Here is a 21,063-nt window from a genome sequence, read left to right as displayed (position 1 = left end):
CGTGCCAGACTCAGGCACAGCGGTCTGGGCACCGGCATCAGGTGGTGTGACCAAGGGGGCAGTCGAGCTCCTAAGGGTCTGGTGGCTGCGAGTCCTTAAACAAGGTGTAAGCCTGTGCTCTTCACATCCAGTAAGAGCTTCATCTTATGGACGTGATCAGGAGTGTTCTGCTCACGTGTACAGGAACCACCGACTAATATGGGGGTCGTTCCTGAAGTGGGGGGACCCTTGGAGGTGAAAGGGGATGTGGAAACCCCTCTCTGTGGATCGGGAACCTGAGGCCAGTGCGGTGGCGGGGGGGAGGGGGGGGGAATGGGTGCCCAAGGTTAAGTCCAAGGTCACGGGCAAGGTGGACTAGCACCGGGGTCTTATATTCTCCGCCCTCCCTTCTGCTGGGCTCCTCACCGCCCAAAGACTCTGCAGAGACTTCTGTGGGTGGGAATCAGTCACCGCACGATGATTATTCACAAGACACCTTCGCAGAAGTGGAAAAACCAGAAGGCAAACACTGCTGAGTCTGCACCCTGGGGAGGGGTCACAGATGGCATCTGGCAGGTGGTTACCAACGGCTTTTCAGGACTAGAAAGTCACTGTTCTTTACCGAGGGAGGTGTGAAAAGGGGGAGCCTGGAGAAACGGGCAGCCCCCACGAACACCTTCCAGTCGGAGCCAAGGCAGATGCGCCCTTCCTTACCTCTAACTTCTCAGAGACGTATTCGCACTCTGACATGAGCTGAGGTATGATTTCACTTTGTTTGCGGAGGTCATTCAACTCCTACGGGGGACAGAGGTTTGAAAAAAAATCGTGAAAGCAAGTCAGATCAAAAAAAAAAAAAAAGCCCTCGTGAACGTCCACGACCCGTGTGCAGCCGACGGAGGCAGCTGTGCTGAGTCCGGACCGTCTGCGTAACGACAACGGGGATGAAGTTAACACGTAACGCGCGGCCGGGTGTGTTAGGTGTTGTTATCGCGTGAAGTCTGCACACCACCACAGAAAAGACAGGTGCTCTTACGATCCCCAACTTGCAGATGGGGAAACTGAGGCTGGGAGGTTTGGTACCTCAGCTGTCCTGCCAACCCCTCCCACCCCCGCCCCAACTGCCTGATCGCAGATCACCTGTCACAGTTTCCGAGTGTTTCGTAAGCGTCCAGCTCCCCCACGGGTTGGAGCCGTGGCCTGGTGACACAGCTGGTGTGGGGGCTGCGCAGGGCAGGGTCGGCCCCGTGCTCTGAGCGTTTGTGCCTCGATGCAGCTCTGGGCGGTCCCCCGCGGATGCCCAGGCAGCTGCCAGGCAAGTCACGTGCTCCCCAGACACCTGCCGTGTCCCAGGCATGGACGGCCCCTCCGGCCCACTCACCGTCTCCTTCTCCCGCACTTCGGACTCCAGCTCCTCGATCCTCTGCTTCAGCTGCGTGTTCCTCTCCTTCTCTCTGTTTATCTCGCTGCACTGCTCCTCCAGCTCGTCAATCTTTAACAAAGCAGGGATGCGACGTTACTTCGGTGGTGAAACAGAAGGTCACCACGGCTGTTTATGCTGTCTTTCCAAACAGAACCACAAACTAACCCCCTTTCGCATCTTTCCTCACGTCTACGAACCAACTCCGGGCGGCTGCCCTCCTTCACCCCTGGCAGAGCCCAGTCCCGTCACCAAACCTGGCTTCAGGACGAGCCAGACTTCCGGTTCTCTCTCTCAGCCACGGGATAGGAACTTCAGGTTTGCTTTAAAGGATTCCTCACAAGTATAGGGGCCGGATGTCCCATGAATCTATCTACTTCTCCCCATAATGATCGGTACATCGTTTAACCAGGTCCTGGATCATTCTGTTTCATCTCAAAGGTTTAAGCCAGCAGGGAAGAGAACCAATCAGCCGTGTGGGACAATGGCCACCAAATGGGACACAGGGACATTGCCAACATTTTAAATCAGGGTGACCTTTCCTTACCGGTGCACGGCAGGAAGGGCCTGGCCCGCGAGCCCCCTCCTGGAGACAGGAGACGTGCAGACTGAACTGGGGAGTCCCCAGAGTTCATTCTTTTCCCCTTCCCAGTCCTGACCCCCTCAGAAGGGACGCAAAGGCCTCACCACCTTGGCACTGCTGTGTGTCTGATGCTGAGTGCTTCCCAGCGGCCAGAGCGCACGTGCGCAGTAGAAACGCAACCCGCTGGTAACACAGAACCCCACACCGACGGGGTCCCGCAAACAAGCGGCAGGCCTCGAGGCAAAGGGCACTGGGCGGTCACCACGAGGACATTTTCAGAGGTGGCCGGCACACCAGCTCTCGGGGTCTGAACCCCCAGCCACAGGAGCTGCTGGGGACCCCACTGACTTCTACCTTGCACCCTGGAGGTTCCCAATGCTTCTCGTTGAGGGGAGCGGACTCCTCCCGGGTTTGGGTCTGAGACTCAGACGCAAACAGAAACCAACTCCCTGCTTGGAAAGAGCAGCAAAGGGCCACCGATCCCTCTGGCAGGCCACTGGGCCAGGCCTCGGGAGGGAACGCGGAGTGGCACTTGGCCTGGCGCCCTGGCCAGCAGCACTTACGGCGCCGGAATGAAAAAGACAACACGAGGCAGGGCTCCGCGCCACCCGTACCAAAGGACAGGGGGGCGGCTCTGCGGGTCCATCCAGGCCGGGCGGGCAGGGGGCCAACGGGGGAGCGACAGCCAAGTGAACACCGGCCTCCGTGCGATCCCCCCCCCCCCCCCCCCCGCCCGGTCCTGAACTTAACAAAGCAGCCCGCGACCACGGCCGCTGTCCCGGCGCCCACCTTGTTCCGGAGCCGATCGTTCTCCTCGCGGCACAGGGAGAACTGGCGCTTCCACTGCTCCACGCTGGCGGCCGACTCCTGAAGCGCTGCCGTCAGCCGGGCGTTACTCTCCCGCAGGGTCTGCAGCTCCACCTCCCACTTCTTCACGTTGGCGGCGCTGCGGGGGCGCGGGAGGTGACCGGGTGGCCGTGTGCCCTCCGCCCCGCTCCACCCCACCTGCCACCCCGGCAGTGCGGGCAAGACCCCCTCGCTCCCTCCTGGGCCCTGGCCCCAGAGCCCTGCGTCGTGTCCTGTCGCGTCCCTTCCTGAAGGAGTGTCATGACAGCCAGGCCCTTTCCAGCAATCCCGGACACCTGAGGACACCAGGTATGACAGACACTGGCTCCGGGCCATAGTAGGCCCCTGTGTCCCCTCCAGGCCCCAAGAGGACTCCAGAGCCAGAGACCAGAGGGCAGAGGACACAGGGACCGTGTGAGAGAGGGGGCCCAGGCTGACCTGACGTCAGGGGCAGAGGACGACCACAGGTCTGCGGGACACCTCCATGTGACCAAAACAACCTCGTGCTTGCCCTTCATCCTCTGTGCTCCCTGAAGGAGCTTCAAAAAACAAACTTGGCGGGAGGGTGGTGCCCGCGTGGCTCAGTTAGTTGAGCATCTGACTTTGGCTCGGGTCATGATGTCGTGGTTCAACGAGTTCGGGCTCCACATCGGGCTCTGTGCTGACAACTCGGAGCCTGGAGCCTGCTCCGGATTCTGTCTCCCTCTCTCTTTGCTGCTCCCCCACTTGCGCTCTGTCTCTCCCTCTCAAAAATAAACATTTAAAAACAAACAAACAAACAAAAAAACCAGAAGCAAACTGGAATCAGGTTCCCCTCAGGTACTGTTGGCTTTCATGTTCCTCTGTCTCCTGGCTTTGGAGCCCAGCGTGGGGTGTCGTGGGTGCCCCGAGGGCTGAGCCGCACAGGACACACAGGGCAAGCCCGGGATTCTTATCAATCCTGCCTGGGTGAACAACCAGACTTCTGTCTCTAAATGCTTTTTGATGGGGGGAAGGGGGGGGAGATTTTTTTTTTTTTCAGTAAATAAATAGGACTGTATCTCAATAATCTGTGTCACCTTTCATCCTAGTCTCAAGGATCTAGGAACTTCACTGGAAAAGATAAGCTTTCAAACACCATAGCAAAAAAAAAAAAAAAGGTAAAATATAATCTGATTAATTTCAGAGGTAATGATCGAGAATGTAAGCTGATTTAGAGAAATGGTTTCATGCTCTCTTCCTATAATTCACTTGTTCATTAAGTGGGGATTTAAAAACATTTATTTTTAGGGGTGAAACGTTTTCATCCAGGCAGTGCTGTGTTAAAACCACGAAAGAGTGAAAAGCAGGTGGCACGATGGAAAAATTTACTAGCCATGGGACCTCAGGCAAGGACTCACTTTTTACCACCTGGGACTAAGTTTCCTCATCTGTAAAATGGAGTTCATATGACCCAGCTTTTTAATGGGGGCAAGTCTGAGGAGAGCACCTTCTCAGCCACAGGAAGGTTGGGGGAAGCTGGCCAAACCCCCCGCCGGGGGAACGGGATGATTCCCAAGGATAGCAGCTCTGAATATGCTCACGGGGTCAGATCAGCCCAGCCTTCCAGAAAAGGGCCATCTCAAGATACAAAAACATACACATAGCCTGTGTAGTCATTACAAATTAAAGTCATGTTGATATTATTATGGGGATTGTGTTAAATAATTTATACATCAGTTTAGGGGAAATGGATTCCTTCTATCTATCTATCTATCTATCTATCTATCATCATTTTTGAGAGAGACAGAGACAGAATACAAGTGAGTTAGGGGCAGAGAAAGAGGGAGACACAGAAGCAGAAGCAGGCTCCAGGCTCTGAGCTGTCGGCACAGAGCCTGACGCGAGGCTCGAACTCACGAGCTGCGAGATCATGACCTGAGCCAAAGTCGGATGCTCAACCGACTGAGCCACCCAGGCGCCCTGGAAATTGATTCTTTTTAAAATATCAAGGCTTCCTACTACTTTACAACAGAAAATATATTTTTTAATTATTCTTTATAGTCCTCAAAATCATTTTAAAGCTTTCTTTACAGAGATACTGTATTTTCTGAAGTTTTTGTATTTTATGATTCTGGCTCGTGTAATTTATGGTTCTAGCTCCTATTGTTAAAGGAAATCTCTTCTTCAAATACATATTTTCTATGTGATGTTTGTATATAGAGAAGCTATTGATTTTTGTGAGATGTTACATTATTTTTCATAGTTTTTCATAGTTTGTTAGATTTTCACAGGTTTTTCTTGAGTGTTCAAGATGCAATCTTATATACAAGTAAATGATAAACTTGGGTCCTTAGAAAACAAAACAGGGAAATCTGGGTAGCTCAGTCGGTTGAGTGTCAGACTTCAGCTAAGGTCACGATCTCAAGGTTTGTGAGTTCTAGTCCCGCGCTGGGCTCTGTGCTGACAGCTCGGAGCCTGGAGCCTACTTTGGATTCTGTGTCTCCCTCTCTGTCTCCCCCACTCACACCCTGTCTCTTTCTCTTAAAACTAAGTAAACATTTAAAAAATGTAAAAAAAAAAAACACAAAAAAAACCACATACAAGCGCAGGCACACATCTCTGTCACACTCACACAAACCTCTTTCACGTTCTCTGTGCTCTCACCGTAAGCAGACACACACACACACACACACACACACACACACACTTGCACACTCACACACATGAACTGACACCAGTCTGGTCAGCCAGACGGAGAATAGCCACAGAGCCAGCTGGCCTTCCTTTGGCCCGGAGACAAGACCAGACACTCTGAGCAGGACCCCGTCTCCTCAGGAAACCCTGCGCAGCAGGAAAGGCTGCAGGGAGGCACTGAGCCGGGAGAAAATAGCGTCTGGATTTCAAACACCCTCACCTCTGCGTCAAAGCAATCTTCAGCTTGTCGTTCTCAGACTTCAGGTGCGTGTCAGCAGGACCCACGTGAGAGGCCTTTTCATCGTCCGTCCCGTTGACGCTGGATGCCTGAGTAGAAGACGGGCTTTCACACCCAGATTCCTGGCCAAAGTGAATTCCCTTCACACATTACTGTTCACAGTAGCAGCAAATCGGGCATAACGAGAAAGCGTGTTAGTGAGCGGGGGAGAAGCAAGTCATGGGACCGGGATGCGGCAAAGACTAGCATGTGGAGAGATATCAAGAACAAAGGAAGGGGCGCCTGAGCGGCTCAGTGGGTCGAGCTGAGCATCCGACTCTTGATTTCGGCTCAGGTCATGATCTTGTGGCTTTGGGAGTTCAAGCCCTGCGTCGGGCTCTGTGCTGACAGTGCAGAGCCTACTTGAGATTCTCTCCCTCTCTCTCTCCCTCTTTCTGTCTACCCCTCCCCCACTTGCACTCTTTCTCTCTTGAAATAAATAAACATTAAAAAAAAAAAAAAGAACAAAGGAAAAGGCCCAGAGGAGTCTCCTCAAAAGCTCAGAAAGTCTGTGCACTTTACAGAGAAAAAGAGTCCACCCGGGGCCCTGACTCAGGATCACTTACTCAACTTTATACATAAACCTAACAAGCTTGCACACCGGGGCTCCCTTATTTAACACATAAGCCACGGACGAAAACAGGGGGAGGGATTCACAACAAGGAACAAGAAAGAGGGAATGAGGAGAAAGTATTAGAAGCTGGAACTTAAAACCCCCTGGGGCCACAGAGAGACCAACACTCCTTAAACATGCAGAACTCGGATGTGGCTGTGGCCTCCACTGCTGTCAGCATTATTATGAACATGAATATTCTGAGCTGCTTTGTGTAACAAGTCATACCAACCGTGGGTGACATCTCATCTGGTCTAGGATAAGACCTTATTTAGCCTCCAATAAGCATAAAGGCAAAGGCAGGGACCCGAAAGGGAATGATGTGTACATCTGACTTTAAATTTCTGCTCTCTCTCTTAAAAAAAAAAAAAAAGTGTTATAAACAAAATTAAAATGCACACAAGAAATGTGGGAACATATCTGCTGCTGAACATTTGCATATATGAAAAACAAGATGTTAATACTTTTCTTGTGCTGGAAAACTCTCAGAGGCCTTGTCTTCTAGAGCCACGCACTGACATGTTTACAGATGAAATGATCTCTGGGATTTGCTTTAAAATTTAGGGGGAGAGGAGGGTCCGGGGTGGGGGGATGGATGAAACAACAGGTCATAAATTCTTAATCGTTAAAGCTGACCTATGCGTCCCACGGAGGTTCGTTTTACAATTCTGCCAAGCTGTGAACAGGTTCAAAAACGTCCACGTTAAAAAAATAAAATTCCTAGAAATCTACACTAAAAGATTAACACTTTAATGTTTTTTAAAAAAGGAAAAAAAGGGGCACCTGGATGGCTCAGTCGAGCATCCAACTCTGGATTTCGGCTCACGTCATGATCTCACAGTTTGTGAGTTGGAGCCCCGCATCGGGCTCGTCGCTCTCAGCAGATCATACCTGCTTGGGACTCTCTCCGCCTTCCCCTCTGCCCCTCCCCTGCTCATGCTCTCTCTCAAAATAAATAAATAAACTTTAAAAAAAAAAAAGGAAAAAATACATAATTGACATTTACAGAAAAAGAAATGCATAGAATCAATAAACACAAAAAATATTTAATCTCACTGTTAAGAAATACAAAATGAGAAAAGGCCAAGAGAATATATTTTTCTTCTGTCAAGTCAACAAAGCTTTGCTGGTGAGAGTGTGGGAGGAAAACTCGCTCTCAGTCACTGCTGGGGGTAGTGAGAAGCATCCATTTCTGTGGGCTAAGTCTGCAGTATTTATCAAAACCTTTTAAAATGTCCCTGCCTTTTAACCCAGTACTTCCAGTCCAAGAATTTATCTTGCAGAAATGATCAAACGCACAAAGATGTGCGAGGACGTTCATCACAGTGTCATTTGTATTCATGAAAAATCAGAAACCACGTAGATGTCCCAAAGTAGAGGTTAATGGAGTAAGGTGTGATACAGACAAATACTAGAATGTTGTCTAGCCATTAAGATAGTTTTGAAAAGGGATATTTGAAAACACAGGGGAATGATCACGAAACATAAAGTAAAAAAGGTTAAAAAGAACAATATAAATATATACTAGATATTTAACATATATCTTTGTGTGGTGCGGACTCTATTCTTTAGAGAATGGCAATGTTTTGATTTCTATAATAAATACATACTGCTTTCACGGTCAGGATGAAACCCCTATTAAATGTTTAAAATCTTCAAATATTTGGAACACTGGGCCAAAGTGTTCATTCCCCAGGAGATTCAGGAAAGCAAGCAATTGTATGACTTCTAATAAAAATGGAAAGAAAATGTACAGTGGTCTCTACATCTGGGGACACATCAAGAAGGACAAATAAAAACTAAACCTTAGAGATAAAAAACAAAACAAAACCCTGATAGGTAATTAATACACACACATAATATAGCATCTGATGGGTATACATGATTTAAGGTTTAAAATACCTTTTGTGGGGGGGTGGGTAACAAAGATTAAAATAAAACACTTATATAAAGAAATTCTGATATTAAAGTTTAAAGGTATAGCTATAATATGTGGTGTCCAGAAAAAGATTGTATATTAGAAATTCTAGATTGTGGACCATTTTGGGGGTCCAATTTCACTTCAGGGTCCAATTTCATAGGTGCTCAGTGGTTACTTATGGTAATCAGTATATGAAATTAACAGGATCACTCAGATTACATTAAAGATTATTCAGAAAGAGTCAGGAAAGTTCTTGCCCACCTGAAGTCTAATACGCATTCATTTCCATAAATTCACACGGGGCATCTTTCATACGATGAGCCGGGACCGGCACTGGGAAATCCCGGTCCTGAGGGTCAGTCACCCGGTGGCCAAACCCGGGGCCCTCCGCTCTGCAGCACTGACTCCCTCAGCACGCGCCTGCCTCAGGTCAGTAACGGGGAGATTTCTCCTCTGTCTTCCTCGCTGGGCCCCTTCCCATAGCTGGGCAAATTTAACAAGGCTCTAGCTTTGCCCTCCTCTCCCCAAAGCTTCTTGGAAAGGCCAAGCCTTCAGCTATTACTTCTTCGAGGCTGACTGTCAAGTCTAGAATGTCAGTCTTGACAGCTCAAGATGCCCAGTCCCCTGGTTCTCTTCCTACAGGCTGTCTTCAACGTCCCTCCCTTCCTCCTCACCCCTGCAGCTGTGCCCTCGCCGATCCACCGACCGTCTGTGGCTCCCTGACTTCCTCCCCATGTGAGTACAACCCTCACATCAATTCCAGAGAAACAGTCAGGGAACACCTCCAACGTCTACCACAACAACCCAACAATAAGTAGACAACAAATAATAAACTGCTAGTCAAGAATTCCAGGTGTTTTGCAGGATCACCAAGTGCAGCTCCAATTCCTCTCACAGGGCATCTTGTTCCCAGCCAGGCAGACTCCCGGCTGTGTTGGTTGTTGCATCGTGCTTGTTCCGAACCCCGAATCCTGCCCCTGACGTCTCCTCTCCCTGTCTCTGTGCACATAACCTTACCACGAGATCAAGGCTTCCACCCACCATTATATACACCAAACTAGACCTCAGAAACTAGACATTTTTTTAATGTTTTTATTTATTGGGGGAGGGGAGGGGCAGAGAGAGAGGGAGACACAGAATCCGAAGCAGGCTCCAGGCTCTGAGCTGTCAGCCCAGAGCACAACATGGGGCTCAAACCCACGAACCGCAAGAGCATGACCTGAGCCGAAGTCAGACGCTCAACCGACTGAGGCACCCAGGCGCCCCAATCGTCACACTTTTAAGTAGACAACTCAATTTCTGGCAAAGCCGTATCTCCTTTGCTAAACCAGAGCCGTTGGAATACCATCTCCCATCTGACTTTGTTAAAACAGAGAAGCAGAGACAAGGGTTCTCCGGCATCAGCCAAGTTTTCTCTCTTGTGGGCACGAGGTACCCACCGGTACTGTCACCGCACATCGTTCACGCAGACTCGCCCCCCAGCACTGAAGGGAAACACGGTGCTTTGCCTCTGGTATTTAAACACAATGACAAAGAATGCCTCTTAGGGGCCAGAGGCATGCGGTAATTCTAACCTCATCTAGTGCTTTCCGCCAAAAATACATCAGCACATCTGGAAAACTCAAGACTCTCAGAGAAACACGTCCTCACACCTCAGTGCGAGCAGGCTAAGAGTGGAAAAAGCCTTCACAACGCCCCTAATGCTGGAAGTCCCTACTTCTCGTCACAAGTGACAAGGAACAAAGAGGCTCAATTACTGATCACACTCAGATTTATTTTGTGGACAAATCACTTACTTGGGAATGATTGCTCGAAGTCTCGGTTTTCTCCTGGGACTTGTCTCTGGCTAGTCTGGCGGCTTCTTTCACCTCCTGGAATTTCTCTGCAAACTGAACGTGAACAGGAGTTACTGAGGTTGTTCTCAACCTTACACACAGCTGGTCTCCAGGACCCACCTTCGGGACTTTGCACTCATTTCAAGTCAATAAAATCTGTATAAATCCAGAAGAATAATTTTATTCAAGACTAAAAAGAAATGATACAAGGAATGCCTCCTCCAGTAAACTCCCGGCCTAGGTCAGATCGGAATAATTTTCTAAGCTGCTGAAGCCAGTTTAATACTGAAGTATTGGGACACTTGGGTGGCTCAGTTGGTTAAGCATATATGGCTTTGGCTCAGGTCATGATCTCGCGGTCTGTGGGTTCAAGCCCCGCGTCGGGCTCCGTGTTGACAGCTCAGAGCCTGGAGCCTGCTTCCAATTCTACATCTTCCTCTCTGCCCCTCCCCTGCTCAGGCTCACGCACGCTCTGCTCTCTCAAAAATAAACGTTAATACTAAAGTATTAAAAACAAACACCTCCAGTTAAAAGTAACTAATACAAATGCAAGAAAATAAAATGTAGCTATACCACAGAAGGAGTCCATGAAAAACTTCACCTCTATCAAAAGACCTGAAAGGTCCAAGAACTTGTACGATATGATGGAAAGGAAGAAGAAGATCCAGTGAGTTGGGGAGAAGGAACTGGTCTAGACTTTAAAACTTTAAGACGTAAAACAGCAAAATGCAAAAAACAGAAGAAATGGGAACAGAGACTGGATTTAAATGACATCAAGGAATTACTCATTTTACTAGAAATGCCCGTGATGTCATGGTTATGAGGGAAAATGTCATTATTTTTTTAGAGATAAATCCTAAAATGTCTGGATGTCTGCAACATACTTCAGCAACAATAATATAGATGAAGGGGGCGACTGGCTGGCTCAGTCGGTTAAGCGTCCAAATTCAGCTCAGGTCACGATCTCACAGTCCGTGGGTTCAAGCCCCGCGTTGGGCTCTGTGCTAACAGCTCAGAGCCTGGAGCCTGCTTCAGATTCTGTGTCTCCCTCTCTCTGCTCCTCCCCTGTTCACACTCTGTCTCTGTCTCTCAAAAATAAACATTAAAAAAAAATTTTTTTTAAATAGATGAAGAAATGTGGCAAAACAAGGGTTAAGTCTGGTGACGTGTATATGGTGTTTTTTATCCTATGCTCTCTACTTTTAAAAAATGTTTTAATATTTTCATAATAAAACATTTCTTACAATGCCGGAGCAATCAAATCAATCACTGGCTTATAGTCACTGACAAGGCAACTGATTTTAATTAGCAAATACATTGTTCAAGCAGAGAACGTTCTGTGATAAAGCTGGCATTACAAAGCAAGAGAGAGCTAAATGTGCTCGCTGCAAAACACAAAGAGCTAGCAAGTTGCAAGGCTGCGAGGAGGCTTTTGCTGAGAACACGTTAATTTCGGAGCACAGGCTACTCTGGGAGCACGTTTACAACGCAGGCAGCAGTGGCCCGCTGGGGAAAACCTTGCCAGATGACAGACACTGTGAACAAAGCACCCCGGCTGAAGCAGGAAAGGACAGCCCTTCTGTGCCGGCCGATGTTGCTCCCGCAGGACCATAAATAAAGCCCAGCCACGGGGCTTCATATTTAACCATCCCAGAGCAATCAGAGGAAAATCACATTACTTGTTTAAAACATGTGAGGTCCAGGGGCGCCTGGGTGGCTCAGCTGGTTAAGCATCCATCCGACTTCGGCTCAGGTCATGCATGATCTTACGGTTTGTGAGCTTGAGCCCCGCGTCGGGCTCTGTGCTGACACCTCAGAGCCTGGAGCCTGCTTCGGATTCTGTGTCTCCCTCTCTCTCTGCCCCTCCCCAGCTCGTGCTCTGTCTCTCAAAAATAAACATTAAAAAAAGAAAAAAAAAAAAACCACGTGAGGTCCAGCCTGAGACAAAGCCCTCCCCTCCCTGCTTCCTCTTAGGGGACTCTTAAAGTCAAAACATCATGCCAGAACTCCTTGATGGTAGGGTCCATGCCTTTCTCTTAGCACCTACCCAGCACCTGCAGAGAGCAGGCACAAATCAGTTTGTTCAGTGAATGAATGAACTCTGGGTTCCAGACTCACACACCCTCTGGCCACTTGAAAAACAAATCACGTCCAAGGTGCTAGTGGAGCCTGAGAAAGGCACAGCTCTCTTCTGCTAGACCAATGAGCGCACACTCTGCGAGGAACTGCGGTGAGCGTCTGGGGGCATCCTGCCCCATCTGGCCGCCTCCTACGCTTACCCAACTAGGTGGGGCATCCCTCAGAATATGAGCGTTATCCCAGAAGAGATTTTGTGTAGGCACCATAAAGACCTTTCAATCCTATTAAGACGTTAAAAGATTCAATTTTTTAATTTTTTTAGCGGTTATTCATTTTTGAGAGCGAGTGGGCATGAGTGGGGGAGGGGCAGAGAGTGAGGGAGACACAGGCTCCGAAGCAGGCTCCAGGCTCTGAGCTGTCAGCACAGAGCCCAACGTGGGGCTCGAACCCATGAACCAGGAGATTATGACCTGAGCCAAATGAAGTCGGACACCTAAGGGACCGAGCCACCCAGGCACCCCTCAAAGATTCTATTTTCGAAACGCATCATTTTAAGTGCTTTTGTCCAGTATCCATTAAAAGTCAAATGTGATGTGAAGAAAACTGTTCCCAACAGACAGCCCTGCCGGGTCTCGCCCGTGCTGCACTCAGTAAGGAGGGGGACGCCTCTCTCCCTACAAGCAGGCCGATGTTCTGCCAGGCTACCAAACCAAATGGGCACTCTTTCTCATGGATCCTTTCTTGTCTCTGTCTTGTCTCTGCCCCTTGTCTCACGGGAAGCTGTTTTTAAACTAGACTGGAAATGTCATTAGCCAGCGTCATACTCATTCAGTCAAAAACACATGGTCCAAGCAGCACTCAGCCCTTCGGTGAAGAGGTACCCCTCCCCTCCCCGCCCCCCCGGCCACCATGTGTGAGCTGGGCCCTGCAGGAAGCTGGGCGCTGAGGCATGTATACTCATATACTCATATACTCAGATATACTCATATAGTCATATACTCAGATATACTCAGATATACTCATATACTCAGATATACTCATACTCAGATACACTCATATACTCAGGTATACTCGTATACTCAGATACACTCATATACTCAGGTATACTCATATACTCATATATTCAGATATACTCATACACTCATATACTCAGATATATACTCATATACTCAGATATACTCATATACTCAGATATACTCATATACTCATATATTCAGATATACTCATATACTCAGATATACTCATGTACTCAGATATACTCATATACTCATATACTCAGATATACTCATATACTCAGATATACTCCTATACTCATGTACTCAGATATACTCATACATTCAGATATACTCATGTACTCAGATACACTCATATACTCAGGTATACTCATATACTCAATATACACTCATATACTCATATATTCAGATATACTCATATACTCAGATATACTCAGATATCTGGTGCAGCTACCAGAAACCGCTCTGCCTCCCAGAAGGCCAAGAGCTGAGTAACAGAAGTCAGTGGCAACCAAGTCAGTATATAAAGTTCTTCCAGGCTTTGACAGACCAAGTCACTTCTGGATGAGTTCGGGGCCTCCATTCGCTCTGTCTCTAACATCCCTAACTGGTGAAGACCTTAGCTCTGCTCTTGGAGACTCTCAGCCTAAGGCGCAAACCTTCCATTCCAGTGGCGGCTTCTTTCTTTGTCCCCTGACACCCATCATGGCGGCCCCTCAGTGGTCCCACAGTCGCTGCCTTGGGTAGGCGTACTTACCCCCCACTTCCCCTGGGCCCTGAGCACAACACATCTATATGTGAAGGAGTGGAATGGCTTCTTAACACACGTTCTCTCTTTTGGTTCCTCCCCACCATTCTGTATGGCGGGATAGCTCTACAGTGTTCCGATGAGAAAATGCAGCCTTAGGGAGGCTGGTTAAAGCCCGGGGTCACACGGCTAGTTATGATAAACCTGAACTTGGACGCAGATCTGTCTTCCACACACCCAGTTACCTTCCTGTGCCAACAAGAATGCCAAGAGTCTTGCCCAAGGCAGTTGTTAAATACTTAACTGATTAGGTTTTCCACTTGCAGAGAGAACTCCATTACCTTAAGATGTAAAACACGGTTGTACACACACCCTCTTTAAAAGAAAATTACTGGGGCGCCTGAGTGGCTCAGTTGGTTGACCATCTGACTTCGGCTCAGGTCAGGATCTCGTGGTTCGTGAGTTCGAGCCCCGCGTCGGGCTCTGTGCTGACAGCTCAGAAGAGCCTGGAACCTGCTTCAGATTCTGTGTCTCCTTCTCTCTCTGCCCCTCCCCCACTTGTACTCTCTCTCTCAAAAGTAAATAAACATTAAAAATTAAAAAAAAAAATAACAACGGCCTAGAACATCTCAGAAAAAGAAGGACACCTATTCTTGGCTTCACGGGGATAAGAGGAGAGCAGCTGGAATGTCTCGTCCGGCCGTGCACTCCCAGCGACCCTTAGGTGCTCAGTATCCACATGGGGACACACGGGTTTCGTAACCGCCACGGTCACCCTGAGACTGAACACAGGCCATCTGACACCAGCACTGGACACTACAGCGTCCTAAGACTTACCTGCTTAACTGCTAGCTTGGGTGAGCTGCTCATCAGCCTTTCAAATGCAGGGAAATGAGCCACTCTGAACCTCGGTTTCCTCATCTATAAAATGTGGGCAATAACACTACCCCTGTGGATCACTGGAGAAAAAGGACAGGGCTTTGCTGGGCACGTGACAGGGGTTCAAACAGGGAACTGTGGCATCTCTGGCCTCGATCTGACTAGTTTCTTCAAGTAAAAGAAAAGTGAGAGCCTGGAAACCATGAACGTTAGTAAAAGAGTGCCAAAACAGGGTGAATTCATTCACTCAGAACTAGGAAGTGGTGATCTCTATGTACTTGGGACTGTGCCGGGGACACTGAAATACCTAAGATTTGGTTTCTGTCCTCAGAGAAACTCTGAGTTTTTGGAGGATTTTGTTTTACATTCAAATGGGTGAGAATAAAAAAGGAAATTTCACAAAGTAAGCCTAAAATGCAACCAAGTAGGATAAACCCTATAGGACCAATTTGGAACAAAAATAATCATTGTAGGGGCGGTGCCTGGGTGGCTCAGTCGGTTGGGCGTCTGACTTCGGCTCAGGTCATGATCTTGCGGCTCGTGGGTTTGAGCCCCATATCGGGTTCTGTGCTGACTGACAGCTCAGAGCCTGGAGCCTGCTTCAGATTCTGTGTCTCCCTCTCTGTCTGCTCCTCCCCTGCTCACACTCTGTGTGTGTGTGTCTCTCTCTCTCAAAATAAATAAACATTAAATTAAAAAAAATTTAATAAATAATCATCTTAAAAGATGTGTTATCAGTAGCCGCGTAAGGGAAACAGGCCCTACCTCTTATATAAACATCATCTTGTGACAAACGAGGAATCGATACACTGATAGGGAAGGTTACCCCACAGAGATGGAGTGACACAACATTAGTAAACAGGGGAAATGAATTTAAACCTTTACTACAAAGAAGGGCATGATACATGATCAGTGAGGTAACGGGGTCGGGGCATTTTTTAAAAATCTGGATGCAAACAGAATTGAACGTTCACCAAACTTCTGCTTGAGGGGTAAGAACGTAATGTTCTCAACTTGGAAGAAATAAAAGAGAATCACAGAAGAGACAGATTTGTCTAAAAAAACAGGTGAAAGCTTTGCAGCAGAAAAGGGGAAGAAAAACTAAATCAGTAGGGAAACAAATGCCTGGGGGGGAATATCCGTTGCTAGGCTGGTATCACAGAGAAGGGGCCAATATCTTTAGTAGAGGAAGTTCGTACACACTGAGAAGGAAAACGTGAAAACCCCAGTAGATAAACAGCAAAATGCACAAATATAAAACACAGTAAGTAAGCAATTGATAAAAACAATTGTTCAGTCCCACTGGAAATGCAAATCAAAATAATGAGGTACTATTCTTGCTTGCTAAATTAGCAAACAGTAAATACAGTTACAATACCCAGGGCGGGCAAGACATTTCCAGATCATCAGTGAAAACAGCGTTCATACCCCTTGACCTAAGTGATATCACTTCAGGGAAACTATTCTACGAAAATAATTGAGAACGTGAAAAAAAAAAAAAAAAGGCCTCAATACAATAATGGAAACTTAGAAGCAACCAAGGAGCCAGGGGATTGTCCACCGGTGAAAAATCTTATCTCCAAGGCTTAAGTTTTCTAACATTCCCCCTTACTATAAAAAAGAACACGCAGGGCGCCTGGGTGGCTCAGTCGGTTGAGCATCCAACTTCGGCTCAACTCATGATCTCACGGTTCACGAGTTCGCGCCCCGCGTCGGGCTCTGCGCTGACAGCTCAGAGGCTGGAGCCTCCTTCGGATTCTGTGTCTCCCTCTCTCTCTCCCTCCCCCGCTCACGCTGGATCTCTCCCTAAGATAAACATTTAAAAAAAAAAAAAAAAAGCACAAGCTTCTGAATGTAGAAAGTACAGTTTAGAAAAAAATATTCTTCAAACCTATGGTCCCACCACCACATAAACTTCCAATATTTTCCTATCTCTATGTATGCATCCATTACACACATTTATCTTTGAAACAGAATGATATGGTACACCTCGTTTTATAGCCACTTTTGAAATTAACAGGACATTAATATTCCCATGCAATTATATGCTTTTCTATTACCGCATGTGAATTGCTATGCAGTATCTTGCCCTGAAGGATACACTGGAATGTATTTCACCTAATTTCTTACTGTTGGACATTTGGCTGGTGTCTTGGTTTTTTGCTTTTGCCGTTATAAATGATATTTCAAGTCAAATTCTTAAAGCTCAATCTCTGTACTCAGTTATAATTATTTCCTTAGAATAAAAGCCAGTTAATGAAAACAGTGGATCAAAGGATATTCCAAGCATAAAGCTTTCTAAAATGTATGCCAAATTCTCACGTCTTTACTTGTTAGGATAATTGTCTGCAGTTTTTAAAAAATTTTTAAATGTTTTTTATTTATTTTTGACAGAGAGAGAGAGAGACAGAGACAGAGACAGAGCATGAACGGGGGAGGGGCAGAGAGAGAGGGAGACACAGAATCCGAAGCAGGCTCCAGGCTCTGAGCTGTCAGCATAGAGCCCAACGCGGGGCTCAAACCCACGAACCACGAGATCATGACCTGAGCCGAAGTTGGATGCTTAACCAACTGAGCCACCCAGGAGCCCCTTAAAATTAAAACAAATTTTTAGTGTTTATTTATTTTTGAGAGAGAGGGAGACAGAGCACAAGTGGAAGAGGGGCAGAGAGAGAGAGGGAGACACAGAATCCGAAGCAGGCTCCAGGCTCCAAGCTGTCAGCACAGAGCCCGATGCGGGGCTCAAACTCATGAGCCGTAAGATCATGACCTGAGCCGAAATCGGGTGCTCAACCAACCGAGCCACCCAGGTGCTTCATCATTTTCTGCAGTTTTTAAACTTGCAGTAATAGTTTTTTAAAAGTTAAAATCATCATCTTTTTCATCATTATCCTGCTAGAAAATGAAAGACTATTATCTTATTTGTGGCTTTTTTGTTTTTTCGGCCTTGGCCAGTGAAGACTCTGTGACAGACACTATTTGCTCCATTCAAAATCCATTTCTTGTTTTCTCTTGGCTTAACAAAATCTCAAATTTGACTGGAGCAGGAAATTTCCAAGGTGAGAGAGAATGAGAACCACTCTGAGCTGGCCATAGTGACCTACTTCTTCTTTTTTTTTTTTCCCCTGTGGGAAGGTGGCCCAGGGACTGACAGTTGGACCCAAGGAGAAGTCTGCAAAGGACCTCACAGGGAAGGTCTTGTAGCACCGCCTTCTACCTTCTCCCTCTTACAATGAATGCAGATGTGATGGATAGAGCTTGAGAAGCCATCTTAGCACCATGAGGAAAATGCCAATAAAAGAAACAAACATGCAGAGCTCTCACACCCAATATCGTGGGGCCACTGCATCCTGCTGGCAACTGTCTGCCTTAGGACTTCTCTTCTGTGTGTAAAGAAGAACTCTATTTGTTTCAGCCTTGTGACTAGTTCCCTGTTACTTGCAGCCAAAGGCATTCTCACCAAAACATCAAAAGAATGAATGACTACTATCTCCTACTTTAAAACGACTGCCCTTAAATCAGAAAGGTGGCAGATAGAGCAATGTTCTTACAACTACACAGACTTAAGTGAGGATAAGGATACAAATATGAATTACAGATGAAATAATTAAAAAGGGTCAAGAGCAAATGCTGTGTGTGTGTGTGTGTGTGTGTGTGTGTGTGTGTGTGTGTGTGTGTGTCAGGGTTCAGACGAATCAATCGCAGGGCACAAGCAACCCCACCCTGGGTCACTGCCTTCGTGGCAGGAAGTGCTTCCTTCTGTCTGGGATAAATGACACCAAACTCAGAGCCAAACTCAGAACAGTGACATCTAAGGTCAGATACCAGAAAGAATCTGAACTTTTGCAAGTGGCTCACTTTTACATTTGGGTTTCCTTCCTTTTTGTCTCTTTTCCGAAGCTCCTCCTTCTACCAGAATGTGCAAATCCCTTTTAACGTTCAGTAGGCCGCTGTCACGTCCCCTCGGGTGGGTGGACAGCCGAGTCCCAGCTTACCTCTGGGACTACACAGCTGCTGTTATTTTTGGAAAGCCTGTCTAAAGAGCAGAAAGTGCCCCTGTAGGACTTTTGGGACCGTGGTGTAAAGTGGCCCTTATAATGGGAACAGTGGAGACCAAGGTTTCTATTTTCCTTCCGGGGGGTAGAGAGAGACGTGCGTAGAAAGTGTTCTCAAATGAAAATAGCCGCGCTGCTGTTCCTTTTTCTAGCCTAGTTATAGGGTTTGATTACAGATTCCTGTCTCAGGACTGTGGGTGGTTGCTCTGTGGAGTCAGAAATACTCGGCCACAGCTGTCCCCTCAGGTCCAAGTTCCTTTCTGCTAGCTAATTGCCACTTGTCGAGACCTCCAGCCGCACTTCATGGTAATTTATCCGTGTGTGGTTAATCGTTCCCTTCACAGGGAAGGGGAAAAGTTGGCTGGAAACATTCTGAACAAAGGAGACATCCGAGGGCTTCTTTGATAAGCCTCTGTGACAAGGGCAGGTCACAGTCACAGAGCCGAGACTCCGCTGCCGGAACAGACCAAGTGACTCGGGAAGACCAGACACTGCTCCTTAATGACAGGACGTTTTCTTCTGCCTGGGAAGGATGCAAAGTGGCCGAGGGTGGAGGCAGGCATGGCTTGAGGTCCCCCCAGGTCTCGGCGGACAAAGAAGTGAACTTTCTCAACTTGCTCTGATTTTTGAGTTCCCCCTTCCTTCGATTCTTTCCGTTAAACTCTCTCCTGTTTATCCTTCCTAGCAACTCTGATTCCTCCAAAGATTGAAGAAGTTGTTCCGGGCAGCTGAGAGGGATTCTGCCTGGGCTTCCAGGAGGCCTGGAGCCTCGGGCGGGGTCAGGGACACAAGGCCTCACGGCCCCGCCAACGCCCTGCCTCCCACAGGAGCCTCCCCGTATCGCTGCGTCCCCAGGGGTCTGAGGACCCCAGCGGGTGTGGGAAGGGGGCATGGGGGGCAGGGCAGGGGCTGCTCCCAACTCCCCCACCCCGCCTCCTCCGGGCAGCCGTGGTGCCCACCCCAGACAGGGGTTCTGGAATCATTCATTCACCAAACCACGATCATACTTGCTTCCAATTCACAAAAATCCTCTCTGATCCTCACAGCCCCTCTTCTTCCTCGTTTCAGAAAATGGCAGCTCTGTCCATCCGTCCATGTGCCCGCCCTCATCCCAGAGCCCCTGCCTCCCACGTCCACTCACGCAGGTCCTCGCCATCTCCATTCTGGACCAGAACAACCCCGTCTCCCTCAACACTGGAAAGATCTGCTTGCGGTGCGGATCCGACCATTTTCATCCTTGGCTTGAAACCCTTCGTAGGCTGCGGTTTCACGTCTGGGCCGGCCTCTACCAGCCCGGCCCACCCCCAAAGCCGCACGCCGCATGACCAGCCCCCGGCACACGCTGTCATGGGGTTGTCCATGCGGGTCCCGTGACGTGGACCATGATGGAAAAGGAAAATCCTCCCTGTGGGCACGAGCTGGAGTGTTTCCTTGTCCGGTGTGCACGGGGCAGGTCGCCTGGAGTCGGGTCTACACTGAACCCTGGGGAAATGGTGAGGGGCCTCGCTGTCTGGGTAGGGACTTGGAAGAAACAAAGTGGGAAGCTTAGTGACAAAGATTTGGGAACGGCTACATCAGGGGAACCCACTGAGCCCAGAGGGAACCCAAGTCTGAAAGATTCATATTCTGCATGAATGGCTGCAACTGGCTGAAAGCCTGTGCCCCCCTCAAATTCTTACGTTGAGGTCCTAACCCCCAATGTGATGGATTAGGAGGTGGGGCCACTGAGAGGTGATGAGGTCATGAGGGTGGCTCCCTCATAAAAGGGATTAGTACCCTTATAAGAGACCCCACTGATTGGGGTGCCGGGGTGGCTCAGTTGGTCCAGCGTCTGACTTCAGCTCAGGTCATGATCTCGCGGTTTGTGGGTTCGAGCCCCGTGCTGGGCTCTGTGCTGACAGCTTGGAGCCTGGAGCCTGCTTCCGATGATTCTGTGTCCCTCTCTCGCTCTGCCCCTCCCCCACTCGCGCGCACGTGCGCGCGCGCTCTCTCTCTCTCTCTCTCTCTCTCTCTCTCAAATAAAAACACTAAATAAGAAGTTATTAAGAGACCCCATAGAGCTCTCTTGCTCTCTTTGGGCCACGTGAGAGCACAGTAGGAAGTTGCCAGGATACAACCAGAAAGAGGACCTACCCCTGAACCTGACCGTGCCGGCATCCCGAT

At 48.3% G+C, this 21,063-nt stretch overlaps 1 protein-coding gene across 6 annotated transcripts in view; it reads right to left on the bottom strand.

Annotated features, from left to right (window-relative positions):
• HOMER2 (homer scaffold protein 2) overlaps positions 1 to 21,063 on the bottom strand; it is a 115,709-nt gene that overhangs the window by 9,461 nt on the left and 85,185 nt on the right. For 5 of the 6 annotated variants that reach the window (XM_045058742.1, XM_045058741.1, XM_023254863.2 and 2 more), the window contains 5 exons: positions 10,088 to 10,180; positions 5,701 to 5,840; positions 2,769 to 2,925; positions 1,358 to 1,468; positions 694 to 774 (listed from right to left, as the gene is read on the bottom strand). In XM_045058742.1, the coding sequence (XP_044914677.1) occupies positions 694 to 774; positions 1,358 to 1,468; positions 2,769 to 2,925; positions 5,701 to 5,840; positions 10,088 to 10,180 (582 nt within the window). The remainder of the gene's footprint in view (positions 1 to 693; positions 775 to 1,357; positions 1,469 to 2,768; positions 2,926 to 5,700; positions 5,841 to 10,087; positions 10,181 to 21,063) is intronic. The other variant, XM_023254864.2, reaches the window with a different exon arrangement.

Source organism: Felis catus, chromosome B3 (assembly GCF_018350175.1).
Source record: "Felis catus isolate Fca126 chromosome B3, F.catus_Fca126_mat1.0, whole genome shotgun sequence".
NCBI classification, from domain to species: Eukaryota; Metazoa; Chordata; class Mammalia; order Carnivora; family Felidae; genus Felis; species Felis catus.
The sequence above is the reverse complement of the archived record's forward strand: the minus strand, read 5'-3'. Positions and strand labels throughout refer to the sequence as shown.